This window comes from Antechinus flavipes, chromosome 6, assembly GCF_016432865.1.
Source record: "Antechinus flavipes isolate AdamAnt ecotype Samford, QLD, Australia chromosome 6, AdamAnt_v2, whole genome shotgun sequence".
NCBI classification, from domain to species: Eukaryota; Metazoa; Chordata; class Mammalia; order Dasyuromorphia; family Dasyuridae; genus Antechinus; species Antechinus flavipes.
The window spans coordinates 159,874,818-159,895,764 of NC_067403.1; the positions used below are offsets into that span (position 1 = coordinate 159,874,818).

At 32.7% G+C, this 20,947-nt stretch overlaps 1 protein-coding gene across 1 annotated transcript in view; it reads right to left on the reverse strand.

Annotated features, from left to right (window-relative positions):
- The window catches only part of CFAP299 (cilia and flagella associated protein 299), a 495,839-nt gene that overhangs the window by 69,371 nt on the left and 405,521 nt on the right, over positions 1 to 20,947 (reverse strand). The window contains exon 4 of the mRNA XM_051965852.1: positions 15,840 to 15,982. Within this exon, the coding sequence (XP_051821812.1) occupies positions 15,840 to 15,982 (143 nt within the window). The remainder of the gene's footprint in view (positions 1 to 15,839; positions 15,983 to 20,947) is intronic.

The window sequence follows — 20,947 nt, forward strand, 5'->3', positions numbered from 1 at the left end:
AAAACACACATGGATATAGTGAAATAAGGCAAATTTCCAAATTGATTATGCATAAAATGGATGTTTTTATTTTTATTGTAAGGACAAAAGAAAGCAATTGATATTTATTGAATGGTAGAGTCATATAAATCATCAGTTAAAGCAAAGCAATATTGAAATAAGTCACTTTTGAAACCCAACATTTTGATGATTGCTGGATTACCACATACTTTGGGATCTGGTATTACTATTACTTCTACATTTTTTTTTTTTCATTACTTCCTTTGTCGGTTCCAGGCCTTTTGCTACGTCCAAAAGTATTGTTATTTTGACTTGGCCTATAGAGTATTCCCTTGGCAATTTGATATGTATAGTACACATGTATACATTAATTTAGGTGTTATCATTATTTTTATTTTATTAGTCCAAATCAACCATGAACTACATAATTATTTTTCTTCCTTTATTTCTGAAAAGAGTACCCTACATTGTATGTGTATAATGTTTGAGGATGTCTTGATAAATTAATTTTGAAATCATGATTTGAATTTATCTTACCTAGTTTTTGTAAGTACTGCCTAGAAATGCTAAGGATTTTTGTTTTTATATTGTACTCTACTATTTTATTGAAGTGATTAATCATCTTGATGAATATTCTTGCTGACTCAGATAGTCTGAGTAAATCAACATGTTATTTGTATAGGAATATTTTATTTATTTTCCCCAATGTTTATACATGATTTCTCTTTTAAAGCTTATTACTATAGTTAGTATTTTTAGAACTATGTCAAAATAGAGTAGAAATCCTATTTACCCTGGATTTCTGCCTATGCTTATTGAAAAATCTTCAGCTAGCAAATACTATTAGATTTTGGTTTTATACATACATACATACACATATAAATATAAAAATATGCACACACATATAAATATAAAAATATGCACATACATACATATATAATCATTAAACAGTATCATTCTATTTCTATTCTATTTACTTTTATTTTTTGAAAAAGATTACAATATTTTTTTCAAAGTTTTCTTCTATATCCATTGAAATAATTGTTTTTTGTTTTGTCATTTACCCAAAGCTTTGCCTAGTGCTTGTCACAATTTTGTTGTTCAGTCATTTCAGTTGTGTTTGAATCTTTGTGACTCCATTTGAGGTTTTTCTTGGCAAAGATATTGGAATAGCTTGCTATTTCCTTTTCCAGCTCATTTTACAGATATGAAAACTGAAGTAAGCAGAATTAAGTGATATGCACAGGGTCATACAGCTAGTGTCTAGGACTGTATTTGAACTCAGGTTTTCCTGACTAAGCATGACACTCTATCCACTATGCCACCTAGCTGCTTAATTTACTAAATGCGTAATTTATATGCTTAGTAGTGAAGTTTAACTATCCTTGCAATCCTAGTATATGTGCAAATCTATTAGAATTCACAATGTATTTAAGCTTTATTAATGAAATCTCTTTGATAAGATTTTAGTTTAAAATTTCAGTTTAAACACATCTGACACTCATTACAATGAAATTTGTCTATAAAGTCTCTTTTTCTTTATGTTACCCTTTTCCTGGTGTGGCTTATCAGGAGACTATGTGTTTTCTTTCTCAAAAATTGAGAATGATTTTGGTAGTTAGATATTCATTTCCCTTTAAACATTAGGATCACCTGTCAATCCATTTGTTCTAGGCCTATCACCTTCCATTCTCTTCTATCTTGTTCATAATATGGGCTTTCATATGTTCATGTATCCATTTGGAGCTAATTGTGGCATATAGTATGAACTGTTGGTCTAAATCTAATTTCTTCCAGATTGCTTCCCCATTTCTTATCCATTTTTTTTTTTTGTTGTTGTTGTTGTTGAATAACCAAGTTAGTCTCTTGACATCTTTTTTTGTTAGTGAATCAAACACTATGATATTATGTTTCTTAATTACATAAGAATTATGTAATTCTCAGCCACCAATTAACTTTTCTATTTGTTTTTTTAAGCAGCTCTCTTTCTTCCCACTTGATATTCTTGACTTTTGGATCCTTGAGATAAGTTTCTGTGATTTGTATGACACTGATAAAATAAGTTAATTTATATAGTATTGTCATTTTTATTACAACAACAATTCAACTATGAGGAATTAATAGCTCTTCTATCAATTATCTTTATTTCTATAAAGTGTTTTAAAATTTTATTCATATAATTTGTATGTGTCTTGGAGCTGCACTTCCCATGCTAAGCAATTTTATTAATTTAAAAATATCTCATTTGATAACATCAAACAATCTTTTGAAGTCAGCACTATTATTATATGCATTTCATAGTGGAGGAGGCCATTTTTAAATTTAGATTATTCTGACTCCAACTCCAATGCTATCTACTGGTCCCAATACATTTTGATATTGAATAAAAATTTTTTTCCCCTCTATCTCCCTGCTGAGTTTTGTTGGAACAGACAAGCTAATGATTTTTGTGTGGATTTATATATTTTGTTACTTCACTGAAGTTATCAATTGCTTTTTTTTTTTTTAATATAAGAGAGGATTGGTTAATAATGGCCTAGTCCAAGTAGGTACAATCTCGTGTCTGTGAGTTATTCTCTTAAATATTAGTTGAAACTCTTCCCATTTCTCCATTCTTGTGCTTCCCTTTTATGAGCTAGTAGATTCAGTTTTTTAGTAAAGGCATTCTATTGGTATAGCCAGAACATTGGTTACAAAGCATTCCTCCTTGTACTAGTAACAGATTAGAATGACCATTAGCCCTCAAGAAAGGCTAAACATCTTTCCCAAATCTAAAATGAAAACTAAAGAATACTGTAGCTAAATTTCAGAATTACCACTATAATTATCATTATAAATTGCAGAATTACTTCAAGCATATGGCAATAAACAATTCAAGTATAGTGGACCCGCATCAGGATTTACCCGAAACCTAGTATCTTCCATATTAAAGGATCAGAGGGCTTGGCTCTTCCGGATCTTCCAGAAGGCAAAGGACCTTGGATGACAACCAAAAAACCAACTGTCCAGCAAAGTTAAGCATTATCTTTCAGGGGAATAGATGGGCATTCAATGAAATAGGGGACTTTCAATCATCTCTGATGAAAATGCCAGAGAACAGAAAATTTGATCTCTAAATATAGATTCAAGCATAAAAATGTAAATGAAAGAAAAAATATTTTTAGAGTTAAAGTGTTTACATCCCTACAAAGAAATAAAACACGAGTAACTTTTGAGAACTCTATCTTTGTCAAGGCAGTTAGTTCTAAATCGGCTTTAATGTGATGATATAAAAAAATTAGGGTTGAAAAGGGGGACTGAAGTAGAAGGAAAAGAAAAAGGATCATAAAATCAGATAAATTATGCCACATGAAGAGAAGAGGCACAGGCACGAAAGATCTATTATAGTTGAGCAAAACAAGGGAGGAGAATGAACATTATTTGAGTCTTAATTTCATCAAATTTGACTCAAAATGGAGTAACATTTATACTTAGTGTCTCACTCTATAGAGCAGTAGGAGGGGGAAAGGAAAAAGTAAGGGTGAGGCTAATAGAAGAAAGGGATAAGAAAAGGGGAACGGGATGAAAAAAGGGAGGTTGAGGGAGGTGCTGTCATAAGCAATACACTGGCAAGGAGGGAAAAGGTGAAAGGAGAGAAAAAAATATAACTTGGGAAAAATAGATTGGCAGGAAATACAGAATTAGTGAACTGTGAATGTGAATGGATGAATTGTCCCATAAAATGGAAGCAGAAATCAGAATGTTACAATAAAATGATTATACGAAACACATTTGAAGCTGAGATATACATACATACAGAATAAAGGTAAAAGGCTGGAGCAATATATACTTCAGCTGAAGTAAAAAAAAAAAAAAAGGTAGCAATACTTATCTCAGATTAACACAAAAACCAAAAGAAATTTAATTAAAAGAGATAAGGAAGGAAATTACATCTTGTTAAGGATACCATGGACAATGATGTGTTATCAATAATAAACGTATATACCAAGGTACAGCTTCCAAATTCTTAGAAAAGAAGTTAAGCCAGTTACAGGAAGAAACAGATACTAAAACTATAATAACCATTACTTCTCAGAATTAGATAAATATAACAACAAAGTAAACAAGAAATAAGGAAATGAATAGAAAAGTTAGGTATGATAGCCTTTTGATAGACCATATAAAACTGACCATATAGTAGGGCATAAAAGCCTCGCAATCAAATGCAGAAAAGCAGAAATAGGAAATGCATAATTTTCAGATCATGACACAATAAAAATTACAAGTAATAAGGGATTATGGAAAAATGGACCCAAAATTAATTGGAAACTAAATAATCTAATCCTAAAGAATGAATGGGTGAAACAACAAATCATAGAAGCAATTAATAATTTCATCCAAAAGAATGACAATAATGAGACAACATAACCAAAACTTATGAGATGTAACCAAGGCAGTTCTTACGGGAAATTTTATATCACTAAATGAACAAAATAAAGAGAAGATCAATTAATTTGGCTAAAAAAAGGCTAGAAAAAGAACAAATTTAAAATCCCCAATTAAATACCATATTAGAAATTCTGAACATCAAAGGAGAGATTAATAAAATTGAAAGTAAGAAAACAATTGAACTAACAACCAAAACAGAGTTGGTTTTGTGAAAAAAATCAATACAATAGATAAAGTTTTGATTAATTTTATTAGAAAAAAGGAACAAAAGAAAATCAAAATAACAGTATCAAAAATGAAAAGGGTGACCTTACCACTAATGAAGAAATTAAAGCAATAATTTCAAACTATTTTGCACAATTGTATGCCAATAAAACTGATAATTTCAGTGAAATGGATAAAAACTTACAAAAGTATTTATTTCCTAGGTTAACAGATGAGGAAATAATTAAATAGTGCCATTTTAGAAAAAAGAAATTGAACAAGACATTAATTTCCCTAAGAAAAAATCTCCAGGATCAGATGGATTTACAAGTGAATTCTACCAAAAATTTAAAAAAACAATTAATTCTAATGCTATATAAACAATTTGAAAAAAAATAAGGGAAGAAGAAGTCCTACACCAAATTCCTTATTAATACTTAAACTAGGAAGGTCAAAACAGAGAAAAGAAAATTATAGACCAATTTCCCTAATCAATATCGAAACCAAATAAAATATTAGCAATTTATATCCATGATCATACACTATGACCAAGTAGGCTTTATACTAGGAATGTAGGGCTAGGAATAATTGATTCTATCAATAACCAAACTAAAAGAAATCATGATTATCTCAATTGATGCAAAAAAAGCATTTGACAAAATCCAACACCCATTCCTATTTAAAACATTAGAGAACATTGGGATAAAAAAAAGTTTTCCTTAAAACTGAAATTCTATCCCAGTGCAAGATTTTCTCTTGAAGTCAGTTTAGGAGATTTCTTCCAATACTACCTAATTCTAACCTTCTAGTTCGATCTATAATAATCATTTTGGCACAATGAAAAAAACATTATGATTTTTTAAAAGTTTAAATAAAATCTCATTTTATGAATACTTTTTTAAATTGAAAAGTGAGTTCCAAATTGATATTTTTAAAATTATGGAAACAATACATTCTAGGCAACGTAGAAATGTTAAAAGTATCTTGGGAAACAAACTGAGGTTCAACATGCCATGGCCAATCTTCCCTTAAGCAATTTTAGGCTGAAGCCATAATTAAAAGCCAGTTTTAGTTTTTTCCAAAGCTATTCCACACATAAGACTGTGGGTCACTATAATTTCTACCCATGATGACAGAAATGAAGGCTTAGTTAAGTACAAAGGGACACTTTCTGCCAAATACAATGATAGAAGGGAAGTGGTCAGGGTGGGGACAGGATGGCTGAAATACCACAGTCTTAACCATGAATACCAGGAGTGTTGTAACTTCTGCTAAAAATACCAAATTAAGAATTTTCAAATTATGAAATTATAATCATCTGAAGGTTCCTTGATGTAAAGAAGGTTTTTAAGGCCCAAAGCAAAGCAATTTTATTTTTCTTTACATCAAAATCTTCTATCTTTCATATGAGAATAATTTTTCACCCATGATATTCACCTTCCTTCCAAATTCACAGATTACCTCTTTAAAGCATTTAGAACTAATACCAGGGATGTTGAATAGGGACATTTTTGTCTTGGAGGCTTGGATACTACCAGCTATATGACTGGGCAAAGTACTTAACCTTGACTTCAGTTCTTCAACTATAAAATGAGAAGGTGACTTCTAAGATCCTTTCTAACTACATACATCTATAATCATCTATTAGATACATCAATTGTTATATTGATACTTCATAAGTGTTAGATTTAGAAGGCACTTTTAATAAAGTTCATCCAACCTCCTTATTTTACATAAGTGGAGATGAATGAGGAGGACTAGAGAGATGAGTTGCTCAAAGCTACAGAATAAATAAAACAATAAAGATATAAAGATTTGGATCTGACTTCAAATCTAACAAATCTCCTACCATACATTTTATATTTATATATATGCATTTTATATCAAAGAATTATAAAAGTTTTAGTTATTTGCTTGGCAAAGATCAAAGAATTAATGTAAGTGATTAGGTCTTTGGTTTCCTAAGTCAGATAGGACCTTCATCTCGAGTTAATCACTAGGGAGAATGTTTTTTTTTTTTTTTTTTTTTTTTTTTTTGGTTACTGCTATACCAATTGGTACACAATGACAACTCACAGACAGGTAAGCTTAAAAGACTGGAACTTTTAAAATCACTAGTACTACTTCCATATGAGTTTCCAAAGCAATCATTCCAGGAAGCCAGTCATATTAATAAATGGATGACTGCCACCAACATGGCAGAAAAGCCTAAGGCAAGGATCCTTGAGAAAGACGTACAAAGTTATCAAATGGCAGGCAAATCAAACTACTAACACTATCATGACCACTTTCCATATAGGCTCTTGAACTCAAAAGTCTTGGGAGTAGCAATGCTTCTGGAGCATAATCTTTGTAGAAGTTTCTCACTGTCAAAGTCCTAGGAATTAGAAACTGGTATGATTTTATCAATAAAAATGACACTAAATAAGAGGTATCTGCTTTGCTTGCTATACCCTAAGGACTATGGGATCTTTCCATTTTACATGTAGTTTAAGCCTTCTAAATGTGTTATCTTAGATACTAAAATGTGAAATTTCTCAGAGCAGCAGATTTTACTTTTCTATTTGTATCCCTAGTGTTTAGTAGTGTTTTGTACATAGTGAGTTCTTAATAATCAACAACAGTCAGTAAATTAGTGCTTGTTAAGTCCCTGTTATGTTCTAGGCAACATGCTAAGCACTAAGCATACAAAGAAAAGCAATAATAATTCCTTCTCTCAAGGAGTTATAGTCTAATTCAGGAGATTGTCAGGCAAACAATTATGCACAAAGGATAGAAACTGAACAAAATAGAGACAATAAAAAAGAGCTCTCTTTCTCTCTGTATTTTTCTCTTCTCTCTCTTTCTGTGTGTGTGTGTGTGTGTGTGTGTGTGTGTGTGTGTGTGTGTATGTATGTGTCTGTCTGTCTCTTCACACACACACACACACACACACACACAACTAACACTAATGTGGATCAGGAAAAACTCCTTGAAGAGGTGGATTTTTTTAGCTGGGATTTGAAGGAAGCTAGGAGGTAGAGATGATGAAAGAAAAACATTCCTAGTAAAGGGCATAGCCAAAAAAAGCCCCAGTCTGAAGATGGAATGTCAAGTGTGAATAATAGCAAAGAGGCCAGTCCTGCTGGATCACAGACTTCTGAAGAGGTCGGGGAAAGGTAAGTCTAAGATGGCTAGAGGCAAAAATGGGTCAGAGGATTTTATATTTGTCACTTGAAGGTGAAGGGGAGCCCATTAAGTTTGCTGAATAAGAGGGTGTCATGGCAGGCTGTGCTTTAGGGAAGCTTTGATAGCTGAGCTGACAGTAGCCTGGAATCAGGAGAGACTTGAGATAATCAGCACATTATTATAATCATTCCATTTGAGGTAGTGTGAGCTACATCAGGGTGGTGGCAGTATCAAAGGAGAGAATGATTTAACAATAGATTGGATATGGAGGATGTGAGGAAGTATGGAGTTGAAAATGTCATTTAACTTGAAAGCCTGAATGACTGAGAAGGTGGTGATAATAATTATAGAAATAATGGGAAAGATAAGAATACAAGGTGGTTTTGGGAAGAAAGATAATGAAATTGGGTTTGGGCATGGTGAATTTTAAGATGTCTTTAATTTGAATTATCCAATAAGCAGTTGGAGACATTAAGTGTGAAGGTTAGAAGTGAGAACAGAGCTAGATACATAGACATGAAAATAGTTAGTAGAACCTATTGGAGCTAATGAGATCATGAAGTAAAATAAAGAGAGAGAGAGAGAAAAGTGCCTGGATAGATATCAGGAAGGATGGATAAGGATCTAGCAAAGAAGACTAAAAAAAGGTGGTCAGGCAGGTAGGAGAGAGAGTAGCGAGAAGAAAGGATCCAGGGAGAGAGAGTGATTGACAGTGACCAAGGCTGATGACAAATCTATGAGGATGAAGGCTGGGAAACAAGCATATTAGTGACTTTGGAGGGAGAAGTTTCAGTTCAGTTATGAGTTCAGAAGCTAGAAGAAAATAAGACAAAAAGAGAGGTATGAGATAATAGAATGCTATCATTGTGCATGTAGGCAAGAAGGTAGAGACTGAAAATCAGAAACTAGGAATAAAATAAGAAACAACAGTGAGATTACTTGAAGTGGCCCATAAATGGCATGTGTATGAACTTACTTTTAATGGTATTTCTTCTTGCCTTCTTACCTTTTCATATGTTACGTGGTGAAGGACGAAGCAATGGTACAAATCAACCAATGAGATGAAAAGGAGGGTATAAAAGGGAGTTCTTGGTGACTAGTCTTAACTTTTTCAGTGAAATATGAAGACAAAAACAAAAAGAAATTAAGAAGAAAAAAGGCTCCTGCTTCCAAGGAGCAAGTTCCGTATTTATATTACTAAAGACTTAATTTTCTGACAAACTTCTGTTATAAAAACCCAACTAAATGGTAGGTTTTCTCACTTTTGATTATGTAGGGAAATATTTACTTCATTATAAGAAGAATTCTTATAGATTGGTAAGTCAATCTTAAGTTGATGAATAGTTTTTTTTTGAATGTCATTTGGTGTTATTGCTAAGTACTAATCTCTTAAAAATAAATTCATTATGAAAAAAGGCAAAGTATGATGGCATGGCAGAACCAGACCTAAAACTTATAAAGCATCAATTATCAAAACCATCTGCTACTGGATAAGAAATAAAGTGGTAGATCAGTGAAGTTAGATACATAAGATAAAGTATTCAATGACTACAGTAATCTATTCTTTGATAGACCCAAAGAGACTAGCTTCTGGGATAAGGAGTCATTATTTGACAAAAAAGTTTTAAGAAAACTAGTATGGCAAAAATTCAGCATAGATCTACATTCTCTCACAATCCATACCAAAATAAAGTCAAAATGTGTACATGAATTAGGCAAAAAGGATGATTCTATAAGTAATTTAGGAGAGTCAGGGATTGTTTATCAGATCTTTAGAGAAGGCAAGAATTTAAGGCTAAAGAAAAACTAGAGAACATTATGAAATTCAAAATGGATAATTTTGATTGTACTGAATTAAAAAGGTTTTGCACAATCATAACCAATACAGCCAAGATTAGAATGGAAGTAAAAAGCTGGGGAAAAAATTTATAACCAGTGTTTCTGATAAAGGCCCATTTCTGAACTATATAGAGAACTGTGTCAAATTTATTAAGAATACAAGTCATTCCCCAATTGATAAATGGTCAAAGAATATGAACAGATAATTTTCAGATGAAGAATTTAATTTTATCTATAATCATATGAAAAATGTTTTAAGTAACTATTGATTACAGAAATGCAAATTAAAATATCTCTGAGGTGCTACTTCACATCTTTCAGAATGGCTAAGATGACAGTAAAAGATAATGACAAATGTTGGAGAAGTGGGAAAACTGGGACACTAATCATTTTTGATGGAGTTGTGAAATGATCCAATCATTCTGGAGAGCAATTTGGAACAATTCTCCATTTCATTCAGCCATCTCACAAGTGAGTCTGTATCCCAAAGAAACTATATAACAGAAAAAAAAAAGATTCATGTGTACAAAAATGTATATAGCATACCCTTTGATCCAGCAGTGTTTCTACTGGGCTTATATCCCAAAGAGATCTTAAAGGAGGGACAGGGAACTGCATGTGCTTTTGCTTTTGCTTTTTGCTTTTTGCTTTTGTTTGTGGCAGCCCAAACTGGAAACTGAATGGACGACCATCAGTTGGAGAATGGTTGAATAAATTGTGGTATATGAATGTTATGGAATATTATTGTTCTGTAAGAAATGACCAACAGGATGATTTCAGAGAGCCCTGGAAAGACTTACATGAATTGATGCTAAGTGAAATTAGCAGAACCAGGAGATCATTATACATGGCAACAGCAAGATTATACGATGATCAGTTCTGATGGACGAGGCTTTCTTCAACGAGATGATTCAAACCAGTTCCACTTGTTCAGTGATGAAGAGAGCTATCTACATCCTGAGAGAGGATTGTGTGTGATTCACAACATAGCATTTTCACTCCTTTTGTTGTTGTTTATTTTGCTTGCCTTTTTTTCTTGTGCAGCATGATAATTGTATAACTTTGTAAGCATATATTGCTTACAAATAAATATACATATTTCTGCCATGTTTAACATATATTAGACTACTTGCCATTTAGGGTAAGGCATGAAGGAAGGGGGGAAATTGGAAAACAGGGTTTTGCAATGGGCTAATGCTAAAGAATTGTCCACATATATGTTTTGAAAAATAAAAAGCTTTAATTAAAAAAATATATGTAGCAGCTCTTTTTGTGGTTGCATTGTAGTATTTGAATGTAATGGAATATTATTATTCTATAAAAAAGAATGCACAGATTGATTTTAAATGAACTGATTTACATGACCTGATGCTGAGAGAAGCAAATATGATAGGAAAACACTGTAAACACCAACAAGAAGATTGTATGATGATCAAGTGTAACAGACTTGGTTCTTCCCAGTATTCAGTGATACAAGGTAATCCCAATAAACTTTGGATGGAAAATGATATCTACATCTTAGAAAGAGAACTATGGAGACTGAATGAAGATCAAAGTATAGTATTTTCTCCTTTTACTTCTGTTTTTTTTTTTTCTCCTCATGGTTTTTCCTTTTGATTCTGATTTTTCTTTCACAGCATGATTAATATGGAAATATATAAAAATTAATATAATTTATAACCTAAAAAATTAAATTCAGAGAAGGTGAAGCCAGTATCAATGGAATAAAAGCAGTGACTTGCCAAGCTCTCTTCCCGAGGCTTTAAACAGTGACTCTAAACAAATTTTAGAGTATTAGAACCCACAAGTGATGAAAGGACCAGAGCTGAATAGAAGCTTTCAGATATAGGTCTCAGGAGAAGCATGAGGGCTTAATTAGGAAAGGGATATCATAAGGGACTTAATAAGGTTTATTTGTTTACATTCCTACATTGGAGGGTGATATTTGTAAAGAGTTTTTCATTTTTATGGCAGTTAGAATGAGTATATAGACTAAAGGAACAAAAATGAGGAATAATATTTAAAAATATATTAATAATTAATAAAAAATTAAGGAGTGAGAGAGGAATGTACTGGGGAGAATGGGAGAGGGGTAGAATGCCATATCTGTCATGAAACAGGCAAGAAAAACTTTTACAGTGGAGGGGGAAGAAGAAAAGGAGAGAGGGAGTGAACCTTACTTCTTTCATCAGAATTAACTCAAAATGGAAATAAAACATACATACTCAATATGAATGTAGAAATCTATCTTACACTGCAGGAAAATGGGAGGACACAAAAGAAGAAGAGAAAGTGATAGAAGAGAAGGAATCCTGGGGGAGTGGGTGGTGAGTAGAAAAATAAATTTTTAAGGAGATCAGGGTGAAAGGAGAGAGAATAGAATAAATTAGGGGGAAATATGGTTAGCAAGAGTAATTAGGAAAATACTTTTGGATTAAGTTTCTCAAACAATGCCTTCATTTTTCAAATGTATAGAGAACTGGGTCAAATTTACCCCTCCCCCCAAAAAGAGCCATTTCCCAAATGATAAATGATCAAAATATATGAACACTGCGCCAAAAGGATTATAAAATTATTTATAATACCATAATACCATAACTAAGCATGAATCCCCAAAGAAATTTTTTTAAAAAGGAAAAGGACCTATATGGACAAAATACTTGTAGCAATTCTCAAGGCAAAGAATTGGAAATTGAGGGGATGTCCATCAATTGAGGAATGGCTAAAATAAATTGTGATATGTAATTATGATGGAATATTATTGTTTCATGGGAAATGATAAGCAGGATGCTCTCAGAAAAACCTGGAAAGTCCTCCATGAACTCAAGGAAATTGAAATGCACTGTGCACAAAGTAATAGCAATATTGTGGAATAATCAGCTGTGAATGATTTTGCTGTTCTCAGCAATAAATGATCCAAGTCTATTCTGAAGCACTTATGATGAAAAATGCTATCCATATCCAGAGAAAGAAATGATTGTCTTTATTTGAGGTTTTTTTTTTTTTTTTTTTTGTTTTGTTTTGTTTTGAGGGGGAAGGAGAAGAGCTCTATGTTTTCTTTTGCAACATAACTTTTATGGAAATGTTTTGCATAACTTCACATGTATCTTCTTAAAGGATGGTGAGGGAAGAAAGGGGTAGAATCTGGAACTCAAAGTTTTAAAAACAAATATATAAAGTTGTTTTATATGTAATTGGGGAAAATAAAAATATTAAATACACACACATATATGTATATGACCCAAAGACTATATATTAGAAGAAATTTAGCTTGTTTCTTTGCTGAGGTGAGAGGTCCCCTATCATATCAGGCAAAAAGTATGTGGAACATTCAATATAATGTTAGATTTATAAAGATAACTGATTTGCTAATATTTTTCTTTCATTCTTTTTATTTAAAAATACTTTGATATAAGGGCTGACTCTTTGGAAGAAGAGTAGAAAAGGATACCAGAACAAATCTAATGAATGTGCAAACAAAAGATATCAGTAAAAATCTATGAAAAACAGGCTAAAATTAAATTCAAAAATTTATTAATTATTATGTAGCTTTGATTTAAGATAGACTTTTCCTTAGGAGTAGAAACTTTTGAAGTATTAAGACATAAGGTTTCTGAACCAAAACAAAAATATTATTGGCATAAAAGGTAAAAAAGGAATTTTAAGTCTATCATAATATTTTTAGGATGATAAGGAACTTTTTATGGATCAGTTTTATCATTTGTCAATGAAATTTTGATGCAAAGCAATCTTTGAGTCAAGATGCTCTCCTATTATTCTTTTATATCTAATGTTCTATGGACAAAAATCTATAGAATGCAATAGTATTAGTAGGCAAAATAATCTGTAAATAAATAAAACGAGTGGCACGATAGCTCATTTTGGGAGAGCTTGTTGAAATTATCATCAGTACAACTCCAGTAGCTGATGGTGCTGAGATGATGGCTACCTCATCTACTTCCCATAGGACATAAGAGTTTCTTGGCTAGATCTCTCTCCATATTATATGAAGCTGTTCATGCCATGCTTGGAGGGTAAGTGTACTTGGGATGACAGTATTAAACACACATAATTCTTCAGTTATTAAGATTTGAGATACTGGAGATTACAGGCTATATAGTTGGTCTGTGATAATGATTCACTTCAAAGGTCCTTATTTGGTCTCCAAGATACTTTGAGAGAAGTCTATATTTGTACCATGGGGATTTGACATTTAAGAGTCCATGAAACGCAGCATACTTCTGATGTATAATATTAGTTTCCAGGAACCCGGAAGTGATGTATTACATGGTTTCTATCATATCATTTCTTTTCACAATATGCATTGATTATCAAGTTCAATTTTTGTAAAAACAGTTCTGCAATTACTATTCAATGAACAATACATCCACAAAGTAATCATCATATCAGTACTTTGTTGAAATACTATGGGCTAATGCAAAAATGAACTCTCCATTATCACCAATAGGGCAAGGAAGAATGAACAAGAAGTATGTAAAAACAGAATTCTTAGCACTTTTCAGAAGAGTATTCTGGTTTGATTTTTTTGTTTTGTTCTCTAGAGCCCTGATGATTATAAAGTTAAACATCATAAGATTTTCATCATATAAAGTAATTATTTGAAGGCTGATATCATTAGATTTTATCAAATACTGTTAAATTATACAAAGTCTGATCACTTTACTTATCACAACAAGTAGCCAGTAAATAGATCTGAAAGGAAGAAACAACCCTAAAAAGATAAAATGGCCCATTTGAGTGTAAGCTAACCAAGTGAAACAATTTATAGACAGTGGTCTAGAACAGATTTTTTTTGACTCAGAATTACATTGAATATTATTTTCCAGAAGCAGATGATTTCATGAAAAAGACAGCTAAATTCAAGATACAATGAACCAAGATAACTGCTACATAAATGAACATTATTAAGATGCTTAGCCTGTTTCATATTTTTTGGTCATCTTGATTATAATGTTACATTTATTGTTAGTTTTCTCTTACATTTACTGACCCTTTTGGAAAAGTAACGGAGGGCCAGATTTAAGACAAAATAGGAAATTTAAAATCCAGGGTTTTTTGTCTATGATTCTTGCAAAATTATTGGTAAATGTCTCACAGAAAAATTTCACTGGCTATTCCCATGCCTATAATTTTCTTTTTTCTCACTTCTGCCTTCTGGATTTACTAGCTTCCTTCAAGTCTCAGGTAAAAAATTCACAACTTCTGTAATATCCAATAATATGATCCAGCTCAGTACTAATGCCTTCCCACTGCTTTTAGTTTATCTTATCTATATCTTATTTATACATAAATGTTAACATGTTCTCTCCATTGAGAACAGGGACTATTAACTTAAAAAAAAAATCCTTGGTTCTTAGCATAACACCTAATATAGAGCTCCATAAACGCTTACTACCTGATTGAGTGATGTGTTGTCTATTTGTTACAAATGTATTTCAATAGCTTTTTTTAACCTGCTTATCATTTGTTCCAAGAAGAACTACTGTGCCTATTTCTTGTAACAGATAATATTAATCTTTAAGTGTCTTAGGAATGATGGGCCTTTTACTTCATCAAAGTTCTATGGGTTTTTTCCAAGACTATTTTCCAAACTTGTAGTGGTTCATTTTACTGTTCTGAAAGTATACATTATGATATTATTGCATTTAAAGAACTAATTTAAATGCATCCTTCTCAATCATATTTAACTACAGAAATCCAGTGAATCTCTTAATATATTTATCCACAGCATTCTTTTTGACATAAGATGAATGAAGCCTGTCACAGGCCAAATTATTTGTAGTTATCAACTTCATTGGAGAAATATGATCTTGGAAGTTAATCTCAAACCTTTACTTTTTAATAATTCTTTGGTATTTATTAGGAATTTTCAACATTTCAAGCCCAAGTGACATTTTGATATTTTTGGAAAAAGACTTCCCAAAAGGAAGGAGATAATTAGTTTGTATGGGGTTTTTTAGTAAGCATTTTTTCAATTTACATGTAAAAAACAGTTTTCAACATTCATTTTTAAATAAGATTTTAAGGTCCAAATTTTTTTTTCTCCATATGAAAAATAATATAAAAAAATAGTAAGTATTTTTCCACTTAAGACAAAATGGGAATATCCTTTCTTTAACAGATAATATAATCTGATTGGTTGGGGTGAAAAATTTTATAAGAAATTACATATAACTTACCTCAAATCAGTGGGCCTTGGAAGCAGTTTTCTTTTCCCAGTGAAGTAGACTTCGAAATCTTCCATCTTAAGCCTGTGTGCGTAGTCAATATAACCAGATAGCTCCTGACCGTGTGCATTTCGATCACGAATGAAGATTATAGACTGGAAAATAACATAAAAGTGGAAAAAATAAATCAATAAAAATAATGTCATATTCTTTTAAAACAATTGCTAAACTTGTTTTTTCCCCCTCTCAGTTATAAACTGTGATAGATCTGTGATGAAACAACATGACTACTCCTACTTGACATGCACTCTGCCACAAGTGCAATGTGCCTTTTCATTCTTTTCCATGTTCAATTTAATTTGATAAATGTTTAGTTAGTCTAGTTATGTAAAAAAAAAAAAAAAGTCTCTTCCTTCAATATGCTCAAATTCTGCTGGTGTCAAAATATCTTGGAGACACCCTGTTTCCCAGAGCTAAGGCCTTACTGTGCCCTGAGCTCAGCATAACAACAATCCTTTGTGCTTTGGATGACCTTACCCTCTGGCAAAATATATAGCTTTGACCAGCAGCAGATATTCACTAAGGGAGCTTCCCCTAATTCCCAGGGATTTGAGAACCAAAAGCAGGTGATCCATCACATCTCCCCATGCTCATTTGTAGCTGCCAAATGAACTGAACCAAGTACTGCAGTCCTGTTCCCACCATACTAACTCTGGTTCAGTACCCCACTGTGAAACAATCAACTTAGAGACTTGTTTCCACAGACCCCAGGAACGCTTACACTGTCCACTCCTGAGGAAGTGCTACTCAAGACCTAGGAATGATTATGTCATGGTTCACCCACTTTTATGTATATAAAGCATTGTCTTTGCTCCAGCATGGTAAGTCCTCCTCAGGAGAGGGAGACTTCCACTTTCAAGTGTTTTCCTCACTCTGAAATAAATTAAACTTATGTTTGTTCTCTGATTTTCCTGTCTCTTTGTTTGATTACAGTGTGGTTGATATGCTGTCAGAAGTGGAATTTGATATGGAACAGGACTAAATGGAATTCTCTAGTAGGGTTGGACTAGATAACCACCAGAGATATCTCCAGATTCTGAACTCTTTTCTCTCCTTTCAGCTGTTGAGAACACCATTCTTTCCTACTCTATTCCTCTGAGCTCACCCTTGATTAGTTTCCCTTTCTTTTTAAGGAAAACTCCAGGGCCCATACCCAGAACCCCGCTCCCCTCCCCACCCAAACCTCTGCTCTCTGCTCATCTCTATAGAATTTGCTGCTATGTGCTTTTTTCCTCTGCATACCTTAACACTATATACCTCCCCTAATCAACTGTTTGCACCAAGTCAACTGGATAAAATTAAATTTGCACACCTTGTCATTTGCATTATCTTGTCATTATGTCTGTGCCTGTGTTTTTATAAAATATAGAATGTCTGTGTTGTGCTTGTATTGTGAGCTAGATTCTGTAACTTCAAAAGATTAAAAATGCAGCCAGACAGGAAAAAAAAAAAGAAAACCTGAGTTTAGAATACTGGGAAAGACTAATTAATTTTCATCACTGAAACAGTTGGCCCTGTAAGCAGAACTAGTTCCACTTTAGTTTATCCATGGAAGATTAGATTATAAGATTATAAGAAAAAAAAATCCTAAAAGACACTTTTCTTTTTTTCCTACATTTTTCCAACATTTGACAAGTTGTGATTAAAATTTATAAAACCATTAGAAATATTTTAGCAGATTCTGAAGGTTTGGAGATTAATTATTAAGGAGTTAAAAAATTAATCGTTTTAAGATTGTAGGAAAGAATTCCTGAAACTTTGGGGTAATTCCAGGAACTCACTCACTCCCTTCTGAAATATCCTAATAAATTTTGGAGTACCAACATGTGGAACAAGTTTTAAGAAAAAAGTTAAGGATTAAATCTTATATAAGTTAAAAAAAAATTTTTTTTAAGGTAATTAGATTGATAATTTTATTGTTCTAGGGCAGGAGTCCTGAAACTTTTAAAATAGGGGACCAATTCACCAGACTATAGTAAAAACAAAAACTTTGTTTTTGGGCCTTTAAATAAAGAAACTTCATAGCCCTGGGTGAGGGGGATAACCGTTCTCAGCTGCTGCATCTGGCCTGTGGCCATAGTTTGAGGACCCCTGTTGGGCTTTGATAGTGAGCCCAGAAATGAAGAGAATGAAGAGAAAAAAAAGGTAACCTTTTTGTACCTTATAGAAATTTCTGTTAATTTTTCTCTGACTTTTTAGCTTTTATTTCATTTTATTAATTTTTACATACACCCTCCCCCTATCTTTAAACAACTCAGCTATTTCTGATGGGCAACATTTTGACACTGAATATCCCCCTTGAGACCAAAGTAAGTGGAATAGGATGAAACTAGTCTTCTAATCTCTTCTGTACCATTAGGAGAGGAAAGTATAATCTCTTTAATGCAGAAGATACACAAGATAAGGGTTTGTTTTTAACTGTAAGAAACTTGGTCACTGGAAAACAATGTAGAATAAAGATGATGAAAAAGGGAAAGTAACCCAGAAGATACTGAGGGATCCTCCCCAGGAGACTGATCATTCAGCATGATAAGGCTCTAGGAAGAGATAGCAAGAGGAGAGGAGACTCATTAAGCCCTCTTGCCTTCTCCACATTCCTCCCCAGGAGTCATCTTGTATTTCAGTTGTGGAGATTGCTAACAAGACCATTACAACCATTGTCTTCTGTTAAGCACTCTTATCTCAGGTCAAATTAAGAAAAGAGAATGTTGGAGAATTATAGGGAAACTGGAATTATCCACTCTCAGAAGTGGCCCCAATGCCTCTATAACTGTGGGCATTCAGTAGCCTGGCAGGTCTAGGGGTATCATACAGATGCAGTACATCCTGCTTATCCTGTCCCAGCATCCAGCAGTTAGGGATTGTTAGGGGTTAGGGAGGAATCAGACCATATGGACAACATTTGCTTTGCCAGGCCACTAGGAATTTACCATTAATGAGAAGCTCTTGGCACCAGCCAAGCCAGCCCTTAAGCAGGAGTGTCCCCTAAGATACCCCACAAAACCTGGTCAGTCAGTTCAAGGTGGGGCTAACGCATGGCAGGTCCTGGCAGCTGAGAGGGATCTGCCAAGGTTTAGTCCCACCTGAAAGAGGCCAGGTGCCCTTAGCAGTGCCTAATGTGGCAGTACAAGGTGGGGTACCCAGCCAGTCTCTGCCCTTGATGAGCCTACCCTTCTCTGTTCTGGTTACAGATATGTATTAATAGGCAAGCTATCTTATCTCTGCCCCACTTTCCTGTTAATAAAGAAAAAAATAATGGTATCCATGTCCCAAGATGATTGTGAGATCAAAATGACATAATGATTATAAAGTGCTTAACAGAGACTGGCATATAATAGGCACTATATTATTTCTTTAATTTAATTGTTCTGTATCTGAAAACTATAAAGTGGTTTTTAAATGCCTAAGATAATATGTGACAATTTAGAAATGAAATTTATTGTTTGCTTTATTACAGTATTTCTAAATTGTATTGCATTTCCAAATCTATATTGTAAAATTTGAGAGATTACTGTAAATCAGAAAGGCTGGTGGAAAAAACTTTTAATTTGGATTTTGCTATATATGAATTGGTCTTTTAAAAGAAGGTAATAAAAACTGGATATTTGAAAACTGTTGACTATTTAATATTAGGGAAATAGCAGGAAACATATTTAAGCCCTATGTTATGGCTAGTGAAGATTTGCTATTTAAGGTAAAATTTCTGGGAATGTAATTGCTATGTCTTTTTACTTCTGTAGAAAATTTCTATAATGAAGTTTTTTTAAACACTAAATCTATTAAATAATAGATTGATAAGTATATCTCTGAATTGCTATGATAGGATTCAAATATGAACATTATAAGAGTGGGATAATATTTTCCTAATGGGGACATGATTAAATAAAGACAAAAATAAATAAATAAATGGAATAGTAAATTTTAAGAAAGAAACAGGAATAGACTGTTTTCTTTAAGAACTATATACATGTATATGATTGGTTTACAAATTTATCTTTCATGAAAATACAGATCTCAACTATGTTTAGGTAATAAATTCTCAAAATTGTATTAAGGATTTATTAATTAAAGATTTATTGTATTTTATACATAAATTATATCTACAATGGTACATCATAAAGGGAAACTATTTTCCTATTTTTAGAATGTGATGATTTTTTAGAAAGCAAAAGAGTTCATTTTATAGTTGCCACATAACATTTTAAAATATTTATGTCAAGTACAGGATTTAGGTAAAGACAGAAACAGCAAATATATATATAAATTGAAATTCTCTGAAGTTTCAAAATTGTAAAATCAAATTTAAAGGGTTGTACAAACCTCTAGATTTGGAACCAGAAAAGCTGTCCTGACAGTAAGCACATTGTCAAAAAAAAGTTATTTAGGAATGAGATAGATACATGAAACATCTGGGACTCAAAATGTGCTGGTGATAACTGTTGTATTGCTTTGTTCTTTTGTTCCAAGTTATTAATTTTCAAGTTTTCTTGGTTATCTTGGTGACAAGTAAATCCTCCTTCTCAGAACCAGTACATTTTAAGCCCTCTAAGTAATTTGATCTATGTATACTTGATGTAATTATGTCTTACATGGGAATTCTGTGAATAACTTTGCTGCATTATTTAAACCTAGCCCTAAGGTGGCTGAGAAACTGAATCATCTCTCTGTACAGATTAATACAATATATAATATAATATACATAACATAATTATTAGTTTTCTCCTAATTGTACATCTCAAGCAACCCATATGTTTTGCCTGAAAACTGATCTGATCAATTACTGTTTTTAATAGCCCTTACTGTCTGTCTGCTTCCATAGCTGCCAAAGATCGTAGTTATACATCAACTACCCTGATTCAAGTGTGGGTTGGTATTCTCTCCCCTTACATTCTTGCACTTCCCCTTGGTTTTCTGTTTGTAAGGAAAGAATGGCTAGTACTGATATTTAGGACACACTTTCTCAATAGATCCACCTCAAGGAGCTAACTCCCTAGACAACATATCATCCTGGCCCAAATGACCACTTGTGACATCTTAGCTTATATCTGCCTCTACTTTTT